This window comes from Jaculus jaculus, chromosome 13, assembly GCF_020740685.1.
Source record: "Jaculus jaculus isolate mJacJac1 chromosome 13, mJacJac1.mat.Y.cur, whole genome shotgun sequence".
In the NCBI taxonomy this organism is placed as follows: Eukaryota; Metazoa; Chordata; class Mammalia; order Rodentia; family Dipodidae; genus Jaculus; species Jaculus jaculus.
In genome coordinates, this window is record NC_059114.1 from 18,421,915 (window position 1) to 18,449,802 (window position 27,888).

The following is a 27,888-nucleotide window of genomic DNA, read 5'->3' on the forward strand; positions in this document are numbered from 1 at the left end:
TCCATATAACTTGTTTATATCCTCTTAGATTTTGATTAGCCCTCCCCCCACCTTTCATTTACTCAATATCTTCCCCTGACCTCACTTAGGCCTTTTCACCCCCACTAATCTGTTCTTCTACTTACACATATACATCCTATTAAGTCCCCCATCCCTTCCTTTCTATTCCCTCTATATCTCCTTTTTAGCTTACTGGCCTTTGCTACTGAGTTTTCTTCCTACTCACACAGAAGTCCAATCATCTATAGCTAGGATCCACATATGAGAGAGAATGTACGACGTTTGGCTTTCTGGGTCTGGGTTACCTGACTTAGTATAATCCTTTCCAGATCCATCCATTTTCCTGCAAATTTCATAACTTCATTTTTCTTTACCGCTGAGTAGAACTCCATTGTATAAATGTGCCACATCTTCACTATCCACTCATCAGTTGAGGGACATTGAGGCTGGTTCCATTTCCCAGCTATTGTGAATAGAGCAGCAATAAACATGGTTGAGCAAGTATCTCTAAGGTAGTGATATGAGCCCTTAGGATATATGCCTAGGAGTGCTATATCTGGGTCATAAGGTAGATCTATTTTTAGTCTCAGGAACCTCCACACTGATTTCCACAGTGGCTGGACCAGATTGCATTCCCTCCAACAGTAAGGAAGGGTTCCTCTTTTTCCTCATCCTCGCCAGCATTTATGGTCATTTGTTTTCATGATGGTAGCCAATCTGACAGGAGATGGAATCTCAGCGTAGTTTTAATCTGCATTTTGCTGATGACCAGGGATGTAGAACACTTTTTTAGATGTTTATATGCCATTTGTATTTCTTCTTTTGGGTAACTATAATTCTTACATCTGTCTCCACCCTAGCTCTCCTCCAAGAGATCTGGTTGCATCAGCTAGGTCTGGATCCATGAGGTTTCTGTAGACAAAGCCCACCAGGGTGATGTAGGGAGGGTCAAACCAGATCCAGGGGCTGGAAAAATGGCTTAGCAGTTAAGGCACTTGCCTGCAAAGCCTAAGGACCCAGGTTCGATTCCCCAGTGCAAGTCTGGGTTCAAGTGAGAGACTGCCTCAGCGAATAAAGAGGAGAGCATGGGGCTGGAGAGATGGCTAGGTGGTTAATGCACTTGCCTGCAAAGCCCAACAATGGGGTATCGATTCCCCAGTAGCACCCACATAAACCCAGATACACGGTGGCACATGCATCTGGAGTTCATTTGCAATGGCTGGAGGCCCCGGTGCCCCCATTTTCTCTCTCTCTGTCTTCTCTCTCTCTCTCTGCTCACAAATAAATAAAAATATTTAAATAAAAAAGAGAAGAGCAGTTGAGGAAGACACCTGACATTGGCCTCTGGCCCCCACATGTACACACACATGTGCACACATGCTCTGCTACATGTGTGCCCACATGCATACACATATACCACACACTTACATGCATACATCAAAAAGAAAAAAAAACACATTAAAGCAGCTGTTTTTTAAAATAGTGTTCTTTTTTATTAATATTTTATTTAAATAATATTTTATAATATTATATATTATAATATTTTATATAAAGAGGGAGAGAGAGAGAGAGAGAATGGGTGTGCCAGGGCCTCCAGCCACTGCAGACGAACTGCAGATGAATGCGCCCCCTTGTGCATCTGGCTAATAAGGGTCCTGGGGAATCGAAACTGGATCCTTTGGTTTTGCAGGCAAACACCTTAACTGCTAAGCCATCCCTCCAGCCCAAAGCAGCTGTTTTGATATAGGTGGGAAACTAATTTTCACAGTGACATCCATTCTTCTCTCAGCCAGCATTGGCTCATGTGAGCCAGTCCAATGCTAAGGGTTGGGGGTTCTTTGGTGAATCCAGAGTTCATTATTCATTCATTCATTCATTCACTCACTCACTCACTCATCCAGTGACTGCTTAAAGAGCACTTGCTCTGTACTGGGGTCAGAGTTCACTGGGGAGGACCGGAAGGGAGATCGTGCGTGCAGTGACCAAATGAGGTGTTAGTGGCACTCCAGTGTCCTCTTTCATCCTGTCACTCATCTTAATCACTGATCTTCCGGATGAACTCAGTAGGACTGAAGACGGCTTGAAAAGCCCTCATGTAGACGCCATCTGAAGAGCGGGCCTCTAGTGTTTATGTTCCCCCGCTGAGAGAGCGAGTGTGTCATGTGCTGATGGCCCTTAGCACGCAACTGCCACGGCTTGGGCTGGTCTCTCATCATTGTCCTCATACATGGAGACTCCCCGTGGGACAAACGTCAGACGGTGATTCTGAGCAGCGTCTGAAGAACTGGAAGTTGTTGGTTTTTGCACAACTTTCCGCCTTAGATGGGAGCTGATGATGCACACTTGTGACCCCAGACCCAGGAAGCTGAGGCAGGAGGTTCACGAGCTGAAGACTGGCCTTGACAAATAAAGATATCCTGTCTCAACAAGAGAGAGAGAAAAGAAAAAAGAGAGACAGAGAAAAAGAGAGAGAGAAGGAGGAGGAGGAAGAAAAGAAAGACACCCCAAGTAGATGAATTATTTCTGGACTGGGCTAGAGCCTACAGGCATCTCTATACTCCAGGAAGTGGTTGGCATTTTTTACTCATGTGTGTGTGTGTGTGGGGGGGGTGATGTGCATGTATATAAGTGAATATTCATATATATGTTACTGTCCATGCATATACAGGCACACATGTATGCATGTGCATGTGGAGGCCAGAGTGTGTGTTGTTCCTCAGGCACTGTCCACCTCTTTTTTTTAATATATATATATATATATATATATATATATATATATATATATATATATTTTTATCGACAACTTCTATACTTACAGACAACAAACCATGGTATTTCCCTCCCCTCCCCTGCTTTCCCCTTCATAACTCTGCTCTCCATCATATCCCCTCCCTCTCTCCATTAATCTTTCTTTTAGCTTGTTGTCATCATCTTTTTCTCCTATTATGAAGGTCTTGTGAAGGTATTGAGACAAGATCTCTCACTGGCCTGGAGCTCACCAATTAGGCTAGAATAGCCGGCCAGGGAGCCCCAGGAACCTGTGTGACTCTGTCTCCTAGGGCTGGGGTTACAGTTACAGATGTGCATCACCGTTCCTGCCGCCTGCTGATATTCTTTTATGTTGTTGTTGTTTTGTTTTGTTTTGTTTTGTTTGAGGTAGGGTCTCACTCTAGCTCAGACTAACCTGGAATTCACTATGTAGCCTCAGGGTGGCCTCGAACTCATGGTAATCCATCTACCTCTGCCTTCTAAGTGCTGGAATTAAAGGTGTATGCCGCCATACCCAGCCCTGGTATTCTTTGCTTGGGTTCGTGTATGTGTGTGTGTGTGTGTGTGTGTGTGTGTGTGTGTGTGTGTGTGTGTGTGGTTTTTCAAGGTAGGGTCTTGCTTTAGCCTAGGCTGACCTGGAATTCACTATGGAGTCTCAGGGTGGCCTCGATCTCACAGTGATCCTCCTACTTCTGCCTCCCAAGTGCTGGGATTACAGATGTGTGCCACCATGCCCGGCTTCTTTCCTTAGGTTCTAGACACTCAATCAGGTCCTTATGTTTGTGAGACAAGCACTTTACTGACTAGCTAGTTCCCCAGCCCTTGACATTCTTAAAGAATAATAAGGAGACTTCCTTATAGATCTTCACCCCAGAACTAGCTCTGGGGTTCACTTGGCCTCGCTCTTTTGTTTTGCAGCCTCTGTAAAGGACGGACACTCTACTCTGTGGTGAGGGACGCCAAGATCGTCTTGGATGTCAACAAAACCAGGCAGATTGCCCAAGAAATTGTAAAAGTAAGTTCTAGGGCCCTTACTTAAATTCTAGAAAGGTCCATCCATCTCTCTTCTGACAAGCCCTACAGTGATCTTGAGTCTTGGAGTCTGGATTTAAGCCATCAGTCTAGAATTCAAAACAATTAGACTTGAGGGCTGGAGAGATGGCTTAGCGGTTAAAGGCTTGCCTGTGAAGCCTAAGGACCCTGGCTCAAGGCTCGATTCCCCAGTACCCATGTAAGCCAGATGCACAAGGGGGCACATGCATTTGGAGTTTGTTTACAGTGGCTGGAGGCCCTAGAACACCCATTCTCTATCTGTCTGCCTCTTTCTCTCGATGTCTGTCTGTTGCTCTCAAAGAAATACATAAAAACAAACAAAAATTTTAAAAAATTAGACTTGACCTGAAAAATACCAGGTGATGTGTATGAATTCTACAGGAGTAAAACCCTTAGGAATGGTCTCCTAACTTCTAGTTTCTACCTGGTAACTCCTTATCATGATATTTGGGTATATGCAAGGGCCAGCAATAAAGGTAAATTGCTCAGTTCTCTTGGGTACTAAGTTACTAGTTAGTTCTATATCACTCTGATAGATATCAAACAATTTAGGAGAGGAAATATTATCTTTATTTTATTACTTTTTTTAAAAAATGAGAGCGAGCAAGAGAGAATTGGTACGCCAGGGCCTCAGGCTACTTTAATTGAACTCCAGACACATGTGCCACCTTGTGCACATGTGTGACCTTGTGTTTCTAGCTTACATGGGATCTGGAGAGTGGAACATGAGTCATCTCTCCAACCCAAGATTTTTCCCCACTCTTTTCTCTCCAAGACTCGTTTCTTCCTTCCTTCTGGAAGCAGAGCGCACTGGAATCGGATCTTCAGGGCTCAGAGGGTGGTGGTAGGTTAATGACTTGGGGGACCCTGTTTGTTCCCTCTTACCTGACGTTTTGGCTCCAAGCTCTATGGATTGATGCTGTAGGCTGCCACCCTTGAGAACCCAAGGGAGGGTGGCAGGAAGCTCTCGGTTTTTCTCTGATTGTCAGCTGGTGGCCAGCTGGCTGGAAGGGACTCACAAGATGGCACTCCCAGCCCCACTCTCAGCAACCAGAGTGTTCCTTTTCCAGAGACTTGTACCCAAGTGAAAACCCCTGGGCTCATGGTGGCTCTGGTGGTGCTGGAATGAGTTCTAGATAGAGCTGATTTGATGGAGCAAAGTTGAGAACTTTATCAAAAGGGAGAAAGAAAAAAGTGTTCTAGGCAAAGCACTCTTGGTAAATAGGCTTCAGTAGAGAAGAGTTGCTGAGGACCCTGAGGAGAGAGTGGACTTACATGCCTTTTGAAAAGGCTAGATAGATAGATAGATAGATAGATAGATAGATAGATAGATAAGTGAAATAGATAATTTTATATATTTGGATTTTATATATGTAATATATTTATATGTGTGTGGATTGGGTGGCTCACTTTACATCCCCCATAGTTGCTAGAAGACCACTCTTACCTTCACTTGACTATTGTTTAAAGAGTGTAAACAGGGCTGGAGAAATAGCTTAGTGATTAAGGCGCTTGCCTACAAAGCCAAAGTACCCAGGTTTGATTCCCCAGGACCCACGTGAAGCCAGATGCGTAAGGTGGTGCATGCATCTGGAGTTCATTTGCAGTGGATGGAGGCCCTGGCACACCCATTCTCTATTTCCCTCTCTCTCTCTCTTTCAAAATAATTAAATAAAATATTGAAAAAAAAAAGAGTTTAGGGTTGGAGAGATGACTTAGCGCTTAAGGCACTTACCCACAAAACCTAAGGACCCAGGTTTGATTCTCCAGTACCCACACAAGCCATATGCACATGGTGGTGCATGCATCTGGAGTTCATTTGCAGTGGCTACAGGCTCTGGAGCACCCTTTCTTTCTCTCTCTTTCTATCTATCCCTGTCTGCCTCTTACTCCCCTTCAAATCAATAAATAAAATTAAGAATGACTTCAAAAAATTTACACGAAGGGGGGTAGGAAATTTACAAAAGAAAAGGAGTTTAAATGAAATCCTAAGATGGATTTCTGAGGGATATTGCTCAGGACAGGAAAGTGCTAGGGACCTAACCTTTACAGATCCCTTGGTCCCTAAGTGAGAACAATATATTTATTGTCTTTGACAATATGCATTCAGGAAAACATTGATTGTATCCATGGGTTTTCCAGGTTTTTCTCACTGTTGTTGGCATCTTATGTTTTTCTGTCTTCATCTGCAGAAAAAGGGAAAACCAGTCCCCTGGGATGAGGGGCCATTTTCCTGTCCCCCTTGTCAGCATCAGTTCCCCTGTCTTTTCATCCCTCCCTGTGCTGACTCCTCTCCCCTTGCTTCCTGCAGGGCATGGGTTACCTCCACGCCAAGGGCATCCTTCACAAGGACCTCAAATCAAAGAACGTCTTCTACGACAACGGCAAAGTGGTCATCACAGACTTCGGGCTCTTCAGCATTTCCGGGGTGCTACAAGCTGGCAGGTGAGAGGTGACAGCTGGTCTCTGGTGGATTCTTGACAGGTGACCATCAACAAGTGAAAACTCATCCCAGATGGCTTTAGAGACTGGCCTTTTTTTTTTTTTTTTTAATATAAGAGAGAGAGAGTGGAGAATTGGTGTGCAAGGGCCTCCAGCCACTGTAATCAAATTTCAGAAGCATGTGCCACCTAGTGTGCATGTATAACCATGTACACTTGCAACACCCTGTGTCTGGCTTACGCGGGACCTGGGGAGTCAAACATGCATCCTTAGGCTTTAAGGCAAGCACCTTTACCGTTAAGCCGTCTCTCCAGCCTGCTTTAGAGACTCTTGTAGACAGCCCCACGTTGCTGGGATGAACATCCAAACCAGACACAGTTTATGGGAAGAATGGATTGATTTCAAGCTTACAGATGCGGCTGGGGGTGGGGTGGGGGGGCTCCATCAGTAGTAGAAGATGCTGCTTCCACGTGTCCAAGCAGAGGGAGACCATCACTAGCCAGAAAACACCAAAAGCCACCAACACAGCTTAGACTGCTCTCTCACACCTTGCGGCTGGAATTCAGACTCACTCCCCAAACCCACCTTAGGGCTGGACCCCAGGATCCACCCCCCAGTGACACCTTCTTTAGCCAGGCACCTGTAGATCCAAGTTACATGTTTAAATAAGACACCTGAGGGCTGAGGAGATGGCTCAGCAACTAAGGTGCTTGCCCATGCAGCCTAACAACCCAAGTTTTTAATTCCCTAGTACCCACATAAAGCCAGAGGCTCAAAGGAGCACATGCATCTGGAGTTCATTTGCAGTGGCTAGGGGCCCTGGTGCACCAAGTCTCTGTCTCTCTCTCTCTCTCTCTGCCAGGCATGGTGTGGCACACCTTTAATCCCAGCACTCGGGAAGCGGAGGTAAAAGGATCGCTGTGAGTTTGAGGCCAGCTTGTGACTATGTGGGTCAGCCTGGGCTAGAGTGAGACCCTACCTTGAAAAACAAAACAAAACAAAAAACCACCTGAGTCTGTAGGGGACATACATTTAAACTACCACAGAGATCTAGGCTCTGACCTGAGCCCAGTGTCACTGAGCTGTGTGGCTCGGCCTCCACGCCAGTGAGGATTGCCAAGGTTGTTCTGCTATTCCCACGGGGCCAGCACCTTACTCACGTGTCCTGTAAGCAACATCTCTGAGTCCCGGCATTAGACACGAAGCATTCCCCGATCCTGCAAAGCTCCTGCCCTTTAACATGACCGGAGGACTCTCCCTTTGTCCCGAGTGCTTAGCTAGGAGATGGGACGGCACAGGAGCCCTGGCTCCAAGTTGTCTTAAGAATTAATTAATTTCAGCACAGCAAGAGCACGGTTAAGAGCAAGGGATTTAAAAAGTCTGACTGCCTGGGCCCCTCGTGGCTCTGCTGCTTATTAAAGGTGACCGCGGTTAAGGTGAGCAACTTCTCTGAACTCTGGTTTCCCTATGTGCAAGAAAATGCCTCCCTCCTCGGGTCCTCAGGAGGCTAAACCGGGAGGAAAGAGGGCAGCATTCGGCACAGGGGCCCCAGTGCATGTCCGCCTGGCAGAGAGAGCAGCATTGCACAGTTGTTGTAATTAGCATTCATTTGCATACACCTCCCCAGGGTCACCCCAAGAATGATTAACCATCCTCAAGCAATTAACTCTCAGAGGCCACTCACCCTGAAGCAAACCATGTTGAGTTGACCAAAGTAGAAACAGCTTGATCCCAAATAAACAACCTATAACTCAGGAGTTCTGCCCTGGTGGTTCTTAATTTAAAATGTGTGCTGCACACCCACACACACGCACGCACACACACACACACACACACACACGCGCGCGCGCGCACGCGCATGCACAGTAAACCCTGTGTGTTCTGTCTCATCATGTGTATTACAACAAAAAGGCCATCTCTCTGTGTAGGAAAATAGCCGTGTGATTTCTCACATTTTGCCTAAGTTTCAAATGATTTCTGTTTTGTTTGTTTTTTTTATTATTTAGTTGAGAGAGAGAGAGAGGCAGAGGGACAGGAGAGAATGGGCACACCAGGGCCTCCAGCCGCTGCAAAAGAACTCCAGATACATGTGCCACCTTGTACAATCTGGTTTACACGGGTCCTGGGGAATTGAACCTGGGCCCTTTGGCTTTGCAGGGAAGTGCCTTAACCGCTAAGCCATCTCTCCAGCCCTCAAATGATTTCTTCAAGGGACATCCTTCGCTCCGCCAAAGGGAATTTCATCTCCTGCTGTTTTGATTGTAAGCCAGGACCCATGAAATTGACAAAACCAGATGTGGCTATTTCTGTGGAAGGTGGTGACAGCAGCAGCTTAAGTTTCTTTCTCAGACATCACCCCCACCCAAAAGGAGACACTTAGTTTCCAAAGCTATGTGCGGTGCTCAGATGAGAAACGAAATAGGGGCTGGGGAGATGACTCAGCTATTACACACACTCACTTACAAAACCTGCTAGCCCCGGGGTTTGATTCCCCAGGACCCATGTGGAGCTGGACAAGCATTTATTTGAAGCAGCAAAGATCCCCTGATGTACACACACACACACCACTTTTCCTTTTCCCCGTGTAACCACCCCACTGAAGCAAGCATTTGAAGCCTCAGGGGGAATATGCAAACCTTCCAATGATGTAGCTTCAGAAAGCCTAGGACTTTTCTCCCATCACACCCCAATGTCAGCATGTCACACGAGGCCAGCAGCGATCCGAGGGGAGCAGAACTAGACCCTACTTCTCAGCGAGCGAGTGGCCTAGGCGATGTGGTCATTTTTCATAGTCTACTATTGTGGCCTGGGGACCATGACAGAGAGTTAGAACCATTGGCTTACCTGAATCCTAAGCTCTTGTCTGTTTCATAGATATTTCCCTCCTGTGTATTTCTGAGATGGCTCCCTGTTAGGGGCTCAGGTCAATCTCCTGTGAAGAGACATCTCCAAAATGGAAATGCCCCAAGTTTAGGCTGGAGCGCTCCCCACCCCTGGTGACAAGGGCGTCGACATAGGGCATCCAGGGCCCCTGCTTGGCAGCCTGGGGTGGGGTAACAAGCGCTGAGATGGAGGAGCTGGAAGCAGGCTTGTGGGTACTGTAGGCAGCAGGGAATTGGTTCTGAGGGGTGGATGCCAAGAAGCCTGTGCCTCTATCTCTTCCTTCAGCCAGACAGTGGATGGACGGCTTGGGAGTGTGCTGGGATGGCTGCAACTAATAAGGGGCCTCAGGGGCTGAGACAGCAGACATGTTCACTCGTGGTTCTGGGGGCCGGAAGTTCCAAGTCAAGGCCTGGAAGACTCAGTTTCTGCAAAGGGCTGGCCCTGGCTTGTGGCTAGCCAATGTCCTACTGTGTCCTCGCGTGGCCTCACATGGACGGGGAATCAAGGGGAACATGAGAGAGAGAGAGAGAGAGAGAGAGAGAGAGAGAGAGAGAGAGAGAGTGTGAAAGGGGAGAACAAACATGCAGGCAACAGTTCTTCTCTTTGTAAGTCCTTTTGCATTAGGGTCCAGATTTATGGCATCATTTAATCCAAATTACCTCCCAAAAAGCCCCGTCTGGTTTTTTTTTTTAAATCATTCACACATTTATTGTACAAAACAATTGGTTTCATTTTGAAGATTCATTATGTTTTATCATGTACTTTGCACAAATTATTCCTCTGTTAACCCTCTCTTGTCTCTCCTTCTGGCTCCCTACTGGTCCCTCTTCTACTTCACTTTCCACATGCGTGTGTCTGTGTGTGTGTGTGTGTGTGTGTGTGTGTGTGTTAGATCTAGGGCCTATGACCTGATCTTTAATTCAGTCTCATTGAGATACAGGGTTTCAACATAGAAATTCTGCAACGGACAACCCAAGTCCCTCACATCGTAAGATAGATGTCAGAGATTTATTTTTAATGAACACATATCTGACACCTTGAACACCAGTTACCTTGCCTATAAAATGAGGTGAGGGAACAGGACTTAGTTCATACGGAAGTTTGACAGGAAAAATGGGCCAGCCATGTGATGACTGGCTGGTTAGGATGCAGCTCTCCAAGTGAGGGCTGGTTCCCAGCAAGCCCCATGGTGTTGCAGAGAAGACTCTAGTGTCATGGGTTTTGAAGGACCCTGATCATACAGATCTTTTTGTGCTCAGTCACTGATTCCCTCTGGAACCCTGGGCAGATGGCTTCGACCTGTTGGGTGTATTTCCTCGTCTATACAGTAGAGGTGGCGTCCATTCCAGCATGAGCTTGTAGTCACTAAGTTGGATTGAAAACCTGGTGTACAGTAGGCGCTGAGCAGAGGGAAGAGACATGTCTGATACGGCATGGGGGGAGTGATAAAGTACGAGTCTTCGCCTCCAGACAGATCCTAGTGAACAGCTGCTCTGCCATCCTCAAGAAAAGGTGTCATTGAAGATGCCAGCCCCACCATACCAGTTGCCCACAGCCTGTTATTAATCATAATAATAACCATAATGAAGATGATTTGGACTTGTCATTGGTGGGCCCATCACCATGGGAACAGGGCACCCTGGAGTGCTGGCACCAGGCCTGGCTCCTAACACTTTGCCTGGCATGTACCCCGTGCTTGTCCGAAGCTGATGGCAACTGTGTGCCCATCATGTCCCTCCTGTCCTGGTGGCTGCAGTGCCCATCTTCTCCTGACCTGCAAAGCCCAAGGACCCAGGTTTGATTCCCCAGGACCCATGCAAGCCAGATGCACAAGGTGGCGCATGAATTTGGAGTTTGTTTGCAGTGGCTAGAGGCCCTGGTGTATCCATTCTCTCCCTCTCTCTCTCGCTCTGTCTTCTTTCAACTCTTTCTACCTGCAAACACACCAATAAAAGTACTTTAAAAAAAAACGCTGGGTGTGGCAGCATGCAGATCCCAGTGCTGGGGAGACAGAGGCAGGAGAATCCTCAGGGCTTACTGGCTGGCTAGTCTTGCCAAATTGGTAAGCTTTAGGTTCAGTGAGACCCTGTCTTAAAAAAAAAAAGATAAGGGCTGGAGAGATGGCTTAGCGGTTAAGCGCTTGCCTGTGAAGCCTAAGGACCCCGGTTCGAGGCTCGGTTCCCCAGGTCCCACGTTAGCCAGATGCACAAGGGGGTCTGGAGTTCGTTTGCAGAGGCTGGAAGCCCTGGCGCGCCCATTCTCTCTCTCTCCCTCTATCTGTCTTTCTCTCTGTGTCTGTCGCTCTCAAATAAATAAATAAAAATTAAAAAAAAAGAAAAAAGAAAAGATAAGGTGGGAAGGGCAAGGGAGATGGGCTCACCTGCTAAAGGTGCTTGCTTGCAAAGCCTTTTGGTCCAGATTTGATTCCCTAGCATCCCACATAAAGCCAGACCCAGAAAGTGGCACAAGCACCTGGTGTTTGTTTGCAGTAGCAAGAGACCCTGGCACACACACACACAAACACACACACATGCAAATAAATAAATAAATTTTTAACATAAGGTGGAGAGTGATTGATTAAGACACTTGAAGTTGACCTCACAACATTGATATTAGCATTGCCCTCCACACACATGCACACACACACACACACACACACACACACACACACGAATACACATGTAAAATAAAAATATGAGTCTATCAAAATAGATACTGTGTCCTGTGTAAGACGCAGGACAAGTGAGACGTGTTGAAGACCCACAAGTCCGGAGAAGTCCCACCGTCCTTTCCTCAACCAGCACATGCATCAGCAACCGAGCCAACCCAAACACCAAACTCCTGGAGCCGCCTTCTGGCTGCTTTTCTCTGCAGGGGATTTCTGAAGGTGCAGTCTGCAGGTATGTCAGGAAAGACACGAGCAAGTATTTTCCACCTTAATTTTAAAGTGCATCAGAAAGAATTTCCTAGTTTCTGTTTATGGATATGCTGAAGAGCAACTTATTAACCTATATATTACATTAGAAACTTTGGTCTTAGTAAATTATTGTCTAGGTCCGGGTGACGTGAATTCAAAGCCCCTAGCCAGCTGCACGTGGCAGTGGGTGCTGAACTCTAACAAATCCAAAGCGCGGGCCTTCAGTCACACTAGCCACCTACAAGCATGTGACAACCCGCAGTGAGTGGCTTCCACGCTGAATGACGTACACAGAGAACAACTTCACCCTCGTGGAATATTCTGTTGGTTAACCCTGCACCTGGAGGCATTCAGGTGTGGTAGAAATAACGAGGAGCGGCCTTCAGTGAGTACAAAGCTCTTGTCACACAAGCTTAAAGACTTGAGTTCAGATCCCTCCACCTACTGTAACTCACCTTTCGTCACACAAACAAACATAAGGACTTGAGTTCGGATCCCAGTGTAACTCACAGTTCACCTATAGAAAGCTCCTGATGTCTTGGACATATTCCTCTCTTTCTTTCTTTTATAAAATTAATTAATTAATTATTATTTTAAATTTATTTTTATTTTTTTGGTTTTTTAAGGTAGAGTCTCACTCTAGCCCAGGCTGACCTGGAATTCACTATGCAGTCTCAGGCTGGCCTCGAACTCACTCACAGTGATCCTCCTTCCTCTGCCTTCCGAGTGCTGGGATTAGAGGTGTGCACCACCACACCCAGTTCATTCCTCTGTTTCTTTTTATGCGTGCATTATGCATACGTGTGTGGTGTGCATGTGCATGCGTGTTTGTATGTGCGCATGGATGACATGTGCATCTATGCCCATGTGCATGTGGACAGATGGTGGGTGTCTTCCAGTTACTTTCTACATTATTTCTTGAGGCAGGATCTCTCACTGAACCCAAAACCCACTGATTAGCTCGCCAACAGGCTCCAGGGATTCTCCTATCTCTGTGTCCTCATTACTGGGATTACAGACATGCGCTACTGTACTCAGCTTTTATGTGGGTGCTGGAGAACCGAACTGAGGGACTCATTGTGTGCCAAGCATCTTTTTTTACCCACCAAGCCATTTCCCCAGCCTCATATTCCTCTATTTTACTTCTTCATATCACACTTACTACCGTGTCACTTTTGTGTATTATATAATTTGTGTATCATCCTCTACCAAGTGCAAGGGCAAGTGCCTTGTTGGTCTCATTCACTGGCGTGTCCCTGGCGCTCAGAATCTACCAGGCCGAGTTTGTCAGGAGCTTTTGGGTCATGGTCTGTGTGAGGTTTTACATGTCTCCCCTAGAGGCAGGGAGTCGGTACTCTCTGAGTTGGTATCCCAGCAACGTAGCCTGCAGAATGCGACACCGTGGACATTGAGACCTGGCAGTGTTTCCTGGGTGAAACAGGGCGAGAGGGTCCAGCACCAAACAAATAAATTTAAAGAAAAATATTTATTTGAGAGAGATGAAAAGGGGCAGAGAGAGAGAGAGAGAATGGGTGTGCCAAGACCTCTAGCCACTGCAGAGGAACTCCAGATACAGGTGCCACCATGTGCATCTGGCTTATGTGGGTACTGGGGAATTGAACCTGGATCCTCAGGCTTTGCAGGTAAATGCCTTAAGCGCTAAGCCATCTCTCCAGCCCTGGGCCACCCTTATTAAAGCCCTCTTCCTTGCACCTCCCGCTAGGTCTCAGCTTCAAGTTGAAGGCCAGGCAGTGTCCTGCGAGGAAAAGCCAGCAAGCCAGCAGAGATGACTCTGGGACTTGGGTCATTGTGGGTGGGGGGGGGGGAGGGAGACTATGGACCAGGGCTCGATGGTATTCTTTGCTTCTCCAGGAGGGAGGACAAGCTTCGCATCCAGAACGGCTGGCTGTGCCACCTGGCTCCTGAGATCATCCGCCAACTGTCCCCTGACACCGAGGAAGACAAACTCCCCTTCTCCAAGCACTCGGACGTCTTTGCTCTTGGGTAGGTGCCCTGCAGCCTGGCCTGTGACGGTCACAACCAGAGCAGAGGTCCGGCATCTCTCAGCGAGGCTTCTGGAAGGATCAGGGAGCCTGTGGGGGCTGGGCAAGGTGGCTGGATTTCTGAGTGAGCTCAGGGATGGAGGGAGATCCGAGTAGGGTGTGTTAGACAGAATCACCCCAGCACACTTGTCTGGCTTCTAACTGGCCACGTGGCCATGGCAAGGTGTAACGCTGATTCATTCGGCATCTCTTTACTGATTCCTCGCTATGTGTTCGAGCTGGTCCAGATGTTGCTTCAGTCTTGCTTTAATCGCCTATTTGCTCCATAACAAATTAGCCCCAAATATACCAACCTAGAATAACGCACATCCTATCATGTCAAGTGTCTGTTTAGAAAGGTGGAAAGGCTCTTTTGAGTGGCTCCAAGTCTCTCAGGAGGTAACAGCTTCAGGGAGCCGTGGTCTCAGTTGAAGTCTCAATGGGCAAATGAACCACTTCCAAGCTGGCCGCTCACGTGGCTATGGAAGGACGGGGGGCTCTGTTTTTCAGCACACATATTGTGTGTAGGCCACAGGAGTGCTCTCACAACATGGTGGCAAGGAGCCTCTCTACAGTCATGACATAGTCTGAGGAATTGTACATGCATGTATATAAATTCCCAGTGGTACGTAAATGTGGGTAATTATTTTGTGCCATTCAAAAAGAAACTTTTTAGGAGAGAAAACATGAGTTGTGGGAGGGGATTATGATCATGGTATACTGTTCATATGTGTGGAGGTTGTCAGAAAAAAGTTTTTTTAAATAAACTTGAGGGCTGGAGAGATGGCTTAGCAGTTAAAGCTCTTGCCTAGAATGCCAAAGGACCCAATTAAGCCAGATTCACATGGGGGCTCACGCATCTGGAGTTCGTTTGCAATGGCTGGAGGCCCTGGTGTGCTCATTCTCTCTCTCTCTCTCTCTCCCTGCCTATTTCTGTATCTCTCTCAAATAATTACATTTTTAAAAAATAAAATAAAATAAACTCAAAAAAGGACATGCTGGGGTTGGAGAGATGACTTAGCGGCTAAGGCAAAGCCAAAGAACCCAGGTTCAATTCCCCAGGACCCACATAAGTCAGAGGCACAAAGTGGCGCATGCATCTGGAGTTCATTTGCGGTAGCTAGAGGCGCACCTAGGGGTGTGCCCATTCTTTCTACACACTCTTTCTCTCTCAAATAAATAAATGAAAATATACCAAAAAAAAAAGATTTTTTTTAAAGGACATGGCGCCAGGCGTGGTGGCACGCCTTTAATCTCAGCACTCAGGAGGCAGAGGTAGGAGGATCGCCGTGAGTTCAAGGCCACCCTGAGACCAGACAGTGAATTCCAGGTCAGCCTGGGGCATGGGCTAGAGTGAGACCCTACCTCAAAAAAAAAAAAGAGGACATGGCAGTAGAGACTTTAGTGGTGAGGCAGGGTTAGGAGGTCGAAAGAAGTTGGCTCTGGCCATGGGTGAGTCAAAGAAACTTTGGAAGCTGCCCAAGGGAAAAGCCAAATCTCCACGCCTGGAGTTCAGAGCCGGGGTTTAGGACTTGTCAGCAAGTACACGGGGAGGACGGATGCGATGAGAAGAATGCAAGGCGTAGCCCCAGGGTGCAGGGCAGAGCCCTCGGGCAGTCAAACCAGGAGCCCAGAAGGACATGGTGACGCGCGCCTGCAACGCCAGCGTTTGGGAGGCTGAGGCAGGTGGATTGCCCACGAGTTTGGAGCCAGCCTGAGCTACAGAATGAAACCCTGTCTCATTAAATAAATAATAAAAAAAAAAAAAGATGAGAGGGGGGAAATGGCCTAGTGGTTAAAGCTCTTGCTGCACAAGTGTGAGAGCCAGGGTTCGGAGCCCCAGGACTCACGTAAATGCCAATCAAGCATGGTGGCTACCTGTCATCCCTGCATTCAGTAACAGGCAGACTGGGGATCCCTGGAGCAAGCTGACTAGCTAAACTGGGCGAATGGGCAAACCCTGAGTGCCATCTGTGACCTCCACGGGTACATGCGTACCTCTCTCTCTCTCTCTCTCTCTCTCTCTCTCTCTCTCTCTCTCTCTCACACACACACACACACACACGTACACACCCATGAGAAAATGCAAGCAGGAACACGTTACTCTATCTTAAATAGCCTCGTTAATCCTGGCCTTGATCACAGGGTCTATTCAAGGGCTCAAGGGCTCGGGGACACAGCACTGGGGAACATGGTCTCCGAGATTACAGCCTATCTCCCATGGAAACGTACCACCACTTTCACCCGCAAGCTGTGCTTTGCAACAAGATCCCAAATCCCAGCGTCTGTTGATCGGGGCCCTCTGATTCATTAACGCTCACATCTTATCTAGTTAGCTATCGTTATCTGGAAGCAAACTGCAACAATTAAATCACTATATTTTAGTGTAAATTTAGCAAAAGGAAAAAAAATGCAATTAACGAAATGTACCAAAGTAAGTAATTGGTTTTCCACTTGGAGTTTTCATCTTTGAACAATTGTGTGTGTGTTTTTCCTTCTCAAAGTGAATTTCTCTTAAAAGTTAGGTTGGAAGGAAGTTTTAATAAGGCTTTTATTTGTGACACCGTGAATCACTCTTGGACTCCTGCCAATTAAGAGCATCCTGTTGCTTGGGAACCTGGCGCTCAGGAAAGACTTAGAACAAGAAGGGACTTTTAGAAGTGTGCGGAACACTGGGGAAAGCTTTTGATGAGCAGGCTTCTTAAGCAGGGACTGCCTTATTCTGGATAGAGAGGAGGAGAGACTCAAGTTCCAAATAGTTCCGTGAACTCACCATGTGGCCATCAGTGGTGGAGGGGGGCATCCCCTGGAGCCTCCCAACTCCATGGTTGGGACTTTAAGCCACACAACCCCGTGGACCTAGGAGTGAGCCCCATCCAACCCCCTGCTTATGTCCAGTACAAATCAAGGTTAAGGAAGCCCAGAAAGAAGCTGGGGAAGATGGCTCAGTGGGTAAAGTGCCTGCTGTATAAACATGGGGACCCAAGTTCAGTCCCCAGAATCCACATAAATTCTGGGTGCGCTGGCGTGGGCCTGTAGTCCCAGTGCTGAGGAAGCTGAGACAGGGGTATCTCTGCCCAGCCAGTTTAGCCTATTTGGTGAGTTCCAGGCCAATGAGAGACCCTGTCTTAAAAGAGGTTGTCCTCTTCCCTACACACACACACACACACACACAAACACACAAACAAAACAAAACAAAAAAAAACAGAAAGTGTCTAAGAATTGAGTGAGAAAACATTGGTCAGGCACCCAGCACAGGGAAGAACCTTCTGGAAGTCACCCTTCCCCTTCCACCTGAGTACCAGTCACCGCCCCTTTGTTCTTCCTCTGCAAGGATGAATGGTTAGGGTGTATTCTGGAAGAACTGTCACTTCCCTGGGGACGCAGGACTCTTGCAAAGTAAAGCAAACTGGCCAATAAGCAGAGTTCTTAAGTCACATGGAATAACACTTCCCCATTGCTGTGAACAAACACCTGACCAAAAGCAGTTTATGGAGGGAAAAGGGTTTAATTCGGTTTATGATTCTAAGGGGAGAAGGTATGGCAGGCGGGAGCAGAAAACACAGGGAAAACACAGAGAAAGAGAAAACAGCACATGTGACCTAGTTAGAACCTCAAGGCTGGCCCCCAGTGACCACACATCTTAACTTCCCCCAAACAGTGCCCACTAGCTGGGGATCCAATATCAAACACACAAGGCTATGAGACCGTTTTACATTCAAGGCTCCACACATGGACTGAGTTCCACTTATGCCTGCCCCCCCATCCCCCCGATTTGCTGTGTCATCCTGGATAAAACGCATAAACTAAGCAGGACATGGTGGTGCCCATCTGTGACACCAGCACTCAGGAAACTGAGGCAGGAGGATGGCGAGTTTGAAGTCATCCTGAGCTATGAAGCAAGTTCCAAATCCATGGCGAAACTTTGTCTCAAGAAACAACAAAAGAGAGCTGGAGAGATGGCTCAGCAGTTAACGTACACTTACCTGCAGAGCCTAACAACCGGGGTACAGTTTCTCAGTGCCCACATAAGGCCAGACACACAAAGTTGCAGATGCATGTGAATTTGTTTGCAGTGGTTGGAGGCCCTGGTGTACATATTTCTGTCTCTCTTCTCTCTATCTCTGCTTGCAAATAAATAAAAATATTTTTTTAGTTAGGTGTGGTGGCACACAACTTTAATCCCAGCACTTGGGATGCAGAGGTAGGAGGATCGCCATGAGTTCAAGGCCACCTTGAGACTACATAGTGAAATTCAGGTCAGCCTGAGCCAAAGTGAAACCCTACCTCAAAAAAAAATTTTTTTTAAGCCAATATATATATATATTTTTTTTTTCATGAGAAAGAGAGAAAATTGGCATACCAGGGTCTCCAGCGACTGCAATCGAACTCCAGACATGTGCGCCATCTTGCACACGTGTGTCACACTGTGAGCCTGGCTTATGTGGGACCTGGGGAGTCAAACATGAGTCCTTAGGCTTCCCAGGTTAGCGCCTTAACCATGAAGCCATCCCTCCAGCCCTAAAAATATTTTTAAGTAGTGATGTCACACAGCTTTAATCCTGCACTCGGGAGGCAGAGGTAGGAGGATTGCCATGAGTTGGAGGCCAGCATGACGCTATAGTGAGTACCAGATAAGCCTAGGCTACAGTGAGTAGGAAAAAAAAAAAAACAATAATAAATAAGCAAAAAGAGACAACAAAAGACAGGGGAAAGATAGGAGGGAGAGAAGACCCACACACAGTCTTCCTAAGTCTCCGTTTCCTTCGCTGTAAAACGAGATGAAAGGCTTGATTATGTGGTGTGATAACGCCCGTGATTAAGGAGACCACCGTGGAAGAGACAATGTGTCACACAGATTCCCTAAGCAGTGGCGTACCATCACCAGTGTGTGATGCTCCAAGGTGGGTCGGGAGGCAGAGGAAGCCGTTGCTGTGGTTACCTGGGGAGAGGGCAGACAAGAAGGGGGAACCGGCTCAGAACGTGTGGCCTGGAGTTACTTATGCTGCCTCAGGATGGAGGGGCTGGGGGCATGGACTCCGAATGTGAAAGTCTATTAGATGTGCTGGTATCGTTTTGTTTGCGCGTGGAAGACATACTGGCTGGTGAGTCCCTTCCTGTGCCCAGGAGCTTGCTATCCTGGACAGGGAGCATTCGTCCAGCGACAGCAAGGCCCCCAAGTAGACAGAGCATCTGTCCAAATAAGAAGGTATTCAAAAGAAAGAGTCTCCAGAAGGCATCATGGTGCTGGAAAGAAGCGACCGCAGTGCTCAGCACTGCAACATCTCTATCACACCTTCCAAGGCTCAGGGTCTAATGCGGAAGAGGTGGCGGAAAGAGTGTTAAGAGCCAAAGGAAAGGTAGGGTTCCTTACAATGTGCTCCTCCAGACACAAAATGGTCTGGATATCCATGACCTCACAGTGCCCGACACTACCTACACAAGACCATCATAAGAGGAGGAAATGACCATGACATCAAAATAAAAGAGAGACTGATTGTGATGGGGAGAATGGAGCTTCAAAGGGGAAAGGGTGGGGGGTGGTATTGCCATGGGAAATTTTTTTATAATCATGGAAGTTGTTAATAAAAAATGAACTTTTGAAAAGAAAAAGAAAAGAAAGAGTCTCAATGATGCAATGATTAGAAGCCACATAAACACAAAGAGTAAGGGGAGGAACGTACTTAGGATTTAAAGGCAGAAAATCCAGGTTAGAACCCCAAGTATAATAAGTTTTTACTAATTGTGGTGGTTTGGTGCAGGTGTCCCCCACAAACTTAGGTGTTCTGAATGCTAGGTTCCCAGCTGATGGAGATTTGGGAATTAATGCCTCCTGGAGGCAGTGTGTTGTTGAGGCCAGGCTTATGGGTGTTATAGCCAGTGTCCCCTTGCCAGTGTTTGGCACACTCTCCTGTTACTGTTGTCCATCTGATGTTGGCCAGGCAGTGATGTCCACCCTCTGCTCATGCCATCATTTTCCCCTGCCATCGTGGAGCTTCCCCTCAAGTCAGTCAGCCAAAATTAAACCTTTTTACCCACAAGCTGCTCTTGGTTGGGTGTTTTCTGCCAGCGGTGTGAACCTGACCACAATATTAATGTGTCTGAAGAATGAAATATTCTAATTGAGGCTAATACTGCTTTGAAAAATGTCATCTAAGAACAAAAATACTGAAAAATACACATTTATTATGATTAATGGTCATTTAAAAAAAAAAGGTATTCGTTGGGGCTGGGCTCAGTATAGAGCACTTGCCTGGGTGTGTGAGGCTGTGGGGTCCATCCCCACCACCCACCGCAAAACCTAAACAACCCTGGCTTCTAAGACACTGAGAGAGTTTTTTTTAATTTATTTTATTTATTTATTAAAGAGAGAGAGAAAGTGGGTGCACCAGGGCCTCCAGCCACTGCAACTGAACTCCAGACACATGTGCTACCATGTGCATACAGTTTATGTGGGTTCTAGGGAATCAAACCTGGGTCCTTAGGGTTCATAGGCAAGTGTCTTAACTGCTAAGCCACCTCTCCAGTCCAACATCGAGAGAGTTTTAAGTGAAATGCCAAGCTCTTGGGGGAAGAAACAGAGAGGAATGACCAACCATGGCTTGGTTGGGGTGGGTGGTGTTGGTGAGAAGGGAGGTTCAACAAGGTCACATGCAGGGATGTTCCACTGACAATGTCCACTGTCCAACAGCACCATTTGGTATGAGCTCCATGCCAGGGAGTGGCCTTTCAAGACCCAGCCGGCAGAGGCCATCATCTGGCAGATGGGCACCGGCATGAAACCCAACCTCAGCCAGATTGGCGTGGGAAAAGAAATCTCCGTAAGTCTGATCGCTGTGTCTTAGGGATGAGGGAAAAGGCAAGCACAGTCCTGGGATTGCTCCCCTCCCCACCCCCGTGTGTGAAGGTTACAAGTGATTTCCCAGCGGCTGACCAGGAAAAGCATGCCCAGAAGCCTTGGTGGGGGAGGGCAGAGGCGGAGGGAGCAACAGCTTGGAGTTTAGATGGCAAGCTAACCCACCCGCACTGTGCCTGCAATTCCAGGTGTCCGCCACCAGGGGCGTAGTGACACTTGGTCGACTTCTTGCAATGGGTTGCTGCTTCAGATAAGAGCCAATGAATATCCCAGTGATGTGATTTAAAAACAAAAAAAGATAGTCGTTAAAATATGACAAATATTATTGATGCTCAGAGCATGCTAGACAGCAACCAAGAAACCGGATAATAAATGCATAATCTTCAACACAGCAGGAAGGATCTTCTCTTGATCAGAAGTCATGGAGGCAGTAATTACCTGGCATGCTTGTCAGAATTTCCTGTCTCTGCGTTCTTTTTCCTGGGTGAAGAGATTGTAAAATGTTACTTTCAGCCGGGCATAGTGGCGCACGTCTTTAATCCCAGTTCCCGGGAGGCAGAGGTAGGAGGATCGCTGTGAGTTCAAGGCCACCTTGAGACTATGTAGTGAAATTCAGGTCAGCCTGAGCCAAAGTGAAACTCTACCTCAAAAAAAAATAAATAAATAAATAAACAAACAACAACAAAAATGTAACTTTCCTGTGACCTGAAAAGCACCTGGGCAATTGGGATGTGGCTTGAGACTTCACGAGCCCCTTTATCCTGAAAACGCCAAGAAACTCCTTAGATACTATTATTGCCCTTAATGTACCTCAGGCTTTATAGCATTTTCCTCCCCAGTTTGTTATATAGCCTCAGAAAATCAGTGAGAAGAAGGGAGGGAGGGAGGAAAGGAAGGAAGTGTAATAGGTTTGGGGAGTTCAGGAAAAGTCCTGGAACCCTGAGTTCATGCCTGTTTTAACCAAAGCACTGGACAAACCAGGCTGAGAAGGATGCATTACAAACCATTACAAGTTTATTCAGGAATATACAAGGGAGAGGGAGGGTTCATGAACCGAGGTAAGAAAAATGGATGCACCCACGTGGCCCAAGAGCCCATGTAGGAAGTGAGCCTGGGCCTGAACCATGGAAAACGGATCTGGAGAAGAAAGAGAAGAAACACCAGAGAGCTCCTGCCACGTGGAGGGGTGGCGAGCCCACGTGGGAGTGGGGGAGGGGAGGCTTACCAGGACCGGCATGGAAAGGGTCTGCCCACCTGGGAAGTGGCTACCCATAACCTCACTGCAGTGGGCCTTACCTTCGGTCTCAGGTGAGCCAGAGTGAGGGCTGATTGGTCCGGGCTAGGGGCTGGCTCAAGAAGAGGCCAGCCATGAAGCCAAGTTTGGGGGCCGAGCTTATCCAACCACAGTGCCAGGATCAGGCTTAACTCCTGGGAAAGGGGAACTCCCTCCCAGGAGGGGCTCAGGTTGCTTGTGGAAAAACAGGTCTAGGGAACTCCTTCAGTCAAGAGATAAGGAGAGGAGAGATCCTTCTCTGATCTCTAGTAAAGTTGAGATTGTCAGGACAGATTTAAGGACATTTCTGCTTTTTTACTTTTGGGGCCCAGTCATCCAAAACTACCTAATAAAGCTACCTGACTCCCTCTCAGAGGGAGGGAGGGAGGGAGGGAGGGAGGGAGGGAGGGAGGGAGGGAGGGAGGGAAGGAAGGAAGGAAGGAAGGAAGGAAGGAAGGAAGGAAGGAAGGAAGGAAGGAGGGAGGGAGGGAGGGAGGGAGGGAGGGAGGGAGGGAAGGAAGGAAGGAAGGAAGGAAGGAAGGAAGGAAGGAAGGAAGGAAGGGAGGAAGGAAGGAAGGAAGGAAGGGCCTGCCCCCATCCTGGTGACTCAGGACTCCCAACATTCTCCACTGCTTGAGCCCAAAGACAAGAAGGGCTTCCCATTTCTTATCCTCTGTGCCTATTTCTGCATTATGTCCTTCCTCACCCTTTTCCTGGCTATAGAAAGAAGGAATAAAGGAAGAAAGGAGGAAATAAAGGAAGAAAAGAAGGAAGGAAGAAGTGAAGGAAGGAATAAAGGAAAGAAGAAGTGAAAGAAGGAAGGAATAAAGGAAGGAAGGGAGGGAGGGAGGGAAGAAGAAAGGGAGGAAAATGAAAGAGAAAGAAGTGTCTTGGGAGGATGGGTGGATAGACACGTATTTGGCGAGTGGATGACTGGGAGGATGGATGGATGGATGGATGGACGGATGGATGGATGGATGGGTGGGTGGGTGGGTGGGTGGATAGACAGAAAATAGGTGAAGGATCAATGATTTGCTACGGATGGATGGGCAGATGGTGGGCAGATGTTGGTGTGGATGGACGAATGGGATGGTTATGAGTGGGTGGTGATATGTGAATGGGCGGAGAGATGGCTGAGTGGGTGGATGCAGGCATGGTAGAGGAGGGGCAGATGGTTGAATGGATGGCACGTTGTGGATAGATGGATGGAATGGTGGGTGACAAGAAGATGTAAAGTAGGGCCTGGTGGACAGATGGCAGAGCAGATGCATACAGAGATGGCAGAGGATGGACAGATGGTTGTATGGAGGGCATCTTGTGGATAGATGAGTGGAATGAAGGATGATGGACAGATACAAAGTGGGGCAGGTAGGTAGACAAATGGAGAGAACCAAAGAGATGCCAATGTACCAAGACGTCCATAAGGGTCCAGTGAGGTCACTTACATTCAACCCCCACTCGCTGCCTCCTTCTAGGACATTCTTCTCTTCTGCTGGGCCTTTGAGCAGGAAGAGCGGCCCACCTTCACCAAGCTCATGGACATGCTGGAGAAACTGCCCAAGAGAAACCGCCGCCTGTCGCACCCGGGACACTTCTGGAAGTCTGCAGAGTAGGTTTCTCCCCGCACCTCCCCCCGCTGCCTTGCCCTCTGACCTTTGTCTCCTCCCCCAGACGATCCATTCCGTGAACCCAGCCCCCAGCCAGCACCCTTCCCTACCAGTTTCTGTTCAGACTAGTCTGCTGTAGTGCTTGGACCTCAGGCTCTGCCTATGGTAACCACTTGACCTCTTGCTTAGCTCTCTGCCTCAGAATCTGGGCAGAGGATGGCACAGTGTGACCCAAACAGACCTGCCAGGCTCCACCCATCATATCAGGACCCTCCTTTGGAGACCTGGCGGGCTGGGACTCTCCCTCCTCAGCCAGCACCTGCCACATCATGGTGGCTCCAGGCTCCCAAGATTCTCCAGTACTTGAGCCTAAAGACAGGAAGAACTCCCCACTTCTTGTCACCCCCCCCCCGCCGTGTCTGCCTTTTCATTATGCCCCTCCTTGCCCTGGTCCTGGCTGTAGATCCACAGCCCTCCCTGTGGTCGGGAGTGCACATCCCACTGGGGTCCCCTCCACCATGAAGGACCTATCTAGAAGCAGGCAAGGGAGGCTGTTGAGGTTCTGCCAGATCCTCCTAGAAATAATCACACAAACATACTCAGGTACACACACACACACACACACACACACACACACACAGAGAGAGTAACAGAACGGTACCCAATAGCACACCTGCATACACACTCAAACACAGGTGCACTCAGATGTAAACATGTATGTACTTCCTTATGTGAGAACATTCCATGGACACACAGCCTACCCGAAAGCCTACTCACACAGCCAGGCTCAGGTCCAAACACAGGCAGGTACCCAGCACCCTAGGCGGCACACGACGACATGCATATGCCCATGCTTGCCCTGCCCTGTCTACTCACCAGTGCTTGCCTGCACACAGATGTAGAGACATCCGTGCTCCTTAGCAGCTCTCAGAGCCTCCCTGGGGCTCCACACAGACCCTTAAGGTTCCAGGAGCCGGATATGTGGAGACTTCCTTCTTCACCCTGACATGGGAGCTTGCTGATCCTGGGGGATGGCATTGCTTCTGTCCCCACAGGGCTCATCCGTTCCCTAGAAAGAATCTAGACTTCTTAAGGGACATAGCTTGGAAGTCCCACTCTGGTGCTTAAAGGCTATAGGCCCCGGGTTGTCCTTTGACCTCTGAGTTGCCGTGTCACGCTCTGAGAACGGAGGGCAGTGAAATGCCGCAGAGGATTTGCTGTGAGGATCCAGTGAGGTGCTGAGCAGGGAAATCCCAAGTAAGCAATGCTCACTGGCGGGGGGGAGCCAGTGGGGAGGGAGCCCCTGTGTGCCAGGAGGGCGTGAGAGCCCTCAGCTGGTGGCCTGGCAGCAGTTAAAGCCAACTGAGTGAGAAATGGGCAAGAGGGTTCTAACCAGCAGCTCTAACCGCTAGGGAGCACAGCTCGGGTAGAGAGTTGGCATGGGAGCTCCAGGTGCAACCCAGGAATGCCTGATGTTATAAGGGCTCTGGGGGGTCATGATCTGGCAGGTTCTGCGCTCCTAGGGCCCAAGAAGGAAAGGGTAAGAGGTCAACTGAGCAGAAGGGCTTAAAATGATGGACAAGGAGGCAAGGGGACAAAGCCTTCTGTGGAGCCATACTGAGAGCACAGAACACAAGGCGGTCTGTTGTCCCATGCTACTGGAAACTCAATGGAATTTTCCATCCACCGAGTCATCTGTTCATTCACATGTGTGCATGTATGTGTGTGTGTGTGTGTGTGTATACATCCACATGCATGATGCATGACAGCCTGGGGTGTTGTTCCTTAAGACCATGTCTACCTTTAAAAAAATATTTTATCAGGCTAGAGAGATGGCTTAGTGGTTAAGGCATTTGCCTATGAATCCTAAGGAACCAGGTTCAATTCCCCAGTTCCCATGTAAGCCAGAAGCACAGAGTGGTGCTGGAGTTTGATTGCAGTAGCTAGAGGTCCTTCTGCAGCCATTTTCTTTCTTTCTCTCTCTCCATATATATATTTATCACTCTCAAATTAAAAGTATCTATTTATTTATTTGCAAGCAGAGAGAGGGAAAGGGTAGTGAGAGAGAGAGAGAATGGGTACCAGGCACTGCAAACAAACTCCAGGTGCATGCACCGCTCTGTGTATCTGGCTTTATGTGGGTACTAGAGGATCAAACTGGGGTTGTTAGGCTTTGCAGGCAAGCACCTGAACTGCTGAGCCATCTCTGCAGCCCTATGTCTACGTTTTTTAAAGACACAGTCTCTCCTTGACCTGGAGCTCACCAGGTAAGGCTAGACTTGGCTGGCCAGAGAACTCCAGGGACCTGCCTGTCTCCACCTCCCTGGTGCTTGGTTTACAAGTGGGCACCCCCACACCTGGCATCTTACGTGTGGGGTTCAGGGACTGAAGTCAGGTCCTCATGTTGCATGACAAGCACTTTACCAACTGAGCCACGTTCCCAGCCCTCTTCCTTTTCATCATCATTCATTCCTGTGTGGTGAACATCTGCTAGGGGCCGGACGCCATCCTAGGAGAGATTATGCAACCAATGAAGGCCTTCCCTGCGGCGGACTGTAAACTCTTTGCTCACTGCTGAAGTCCGCAGTGAGGAGCTGGTCTTGAACCCTCCTCCTATGTCTTCATCAATCCCCACGCTTCCCCCAACCTGCTCCAGTGGGGAGTGCTGTGTTCAAAGATTGCCCCCACTACTTCCTGGCTGGGCAATGCTTAGGCAAACAACAAAAACCTTTGTGAGCCTCAATTTCACCTGAGAAAAGGGTACAAGATGGCCACGCCTCAGGCTGTTCTTAGATTTAAGTGAGATCAGGAATAGATTATGCTTAGTAGAGAGCCCAGTGCCAAATAGGGCCTTTGGCACTGGTCATCCTTCTTCTTGCTCTTGGAGGGGCCAGGAGCCCATCCTTCCCCCGGGAGCCCAGCCCTCCCATGGACTCACCCTCCCCATGCCTCCCGAGAGGGGATTGGCACACAAAGGGTGGTATGACTGTGAGCAATGTCCCTCACCCTGCTTTCTCTTCTCTACCCACTCCAGGCTGTGACCATGGACATGGGCCCGTGTTGGCTGCCTCAGCTCCCGAGCCACCTCTCCTTCCCTGCTCTGCCCTCTGCCAGCTCAGGAGGACCCAGGCTCACCATCAGATGGTCCCGACCCAGCCAGCCTAAGAGCACTGCACAGAGGCACTGGGGGGGGGGGGGCGGGAAGGGGCTGCCCACATCTGAGACTTGCGCCCGTTTTGTCGGGCAGGCTCAGGGAGCTCCGGAGCTAGGACCGAACTCCCACCAGGCAGGGGTCCAAGAAATGGTGTCAAGGCAAACGTCGCAGGCTGAGCGTGAAGAGCGGGACACGCAGCTCCCTTGGCAGCTTCTCAGGACCCACAGGAGCGCTGTGCGTGCGTGCATCTCCGTGTATGTTGGGCCGCTTGCCTTTCTTTCATCTGAACAAGCCTGCCCTAGATCCAAGCACCCCCAGTTGCTTGTGGGACGGGAGAACCGAGAGCCAAGGCTACAAGGTCGGCCAGGGTCAGGGCGGGGAGGGGGGGTCGGCTGAGTCCATTCCTCTGAAAGCGTTGGTCTCCGGTGGCCCCTGCACCAGCGCAGAATAGCCTGTGGCATCTTGGCCCACAAACCCAAAGGACAACTAAACCGTTCCATCCCATGTGTCTTTGAAGCACTGGGTTTCTCTGAGGACCAGTCCCCTTGGGTTTTTGCCTCTGTCCTATTCTGTAAGAATGTCATTTTGTCTCATCTCATGGCTCCACCCACCTCTGACCATTTGGAAGGCACGGAGGCTCCCCAGCTGTCACCATCCTTCATGACACCCCCTGGAGTCCAAACCTGAGAACTGGGGCTCTGGCAGGAGTTTCTAGTACATTCCTTTCCCACCCTGTTTAGTACTTACAGTTCCGGAGGTTGTTCTCCCCTGGTGACAGATACGGGCCTCTGGGAGGTGTGTTGGGTGACGTGGATGTGTGTGTAATGACTGTTTGCAAAGGGTCTTCATCTCACCTTTAATGTTGCACTGGGGAGGCGAGGAGGCAGTCTGT

General features: G+C 48.5%; 1 protein-coding gene across 3 annotated transcripts in view; it reads left to right on the forward strand.

The window, feature by feature from the left end:
- Positions 1–27,032, forward strand: part of Ksr2 (kinase suppressor of ras 2) — a 456,389-nt gene extending 429,357 nt beyond the window's left edge. For 2 of the 3 annotated variants that reach the window (XM_045132847.1, XM_045132849.1), the window contains exons 15-20: positions 3,688–3,784; positions 6,134–6,267; positions 13,937–14,068; positions 20,798–20,927; positions 23,711–23,844; positions 26,877–27,032. In XM_045132847.1, the coding sequence (XP_044988782.1) occupies positions 3,688–3,784; positions 6,134–6,267; positions 13,937–14,068; positions 20,798–20,927; positions 23,711–23,844; positions 26,877–26,883 (634 nt within the window). In that variant the 3' untranslated portion in view covers positions 26,884–27,032. Of the gene's footprint in view, positions 1–3,687; positions 3,785–6,133; positions 6,268–13,936; positions 14,069–20,797; positions 20,928–23,710; positions 23,849–26,876 lie in introns of those variants that run through there. The other variant, XM_045132848.1, reaches the window with a different exon arrangement.
- The last annotated feature ends 856 nt before the right edge of the window (positions 27,033–27,888 follow it).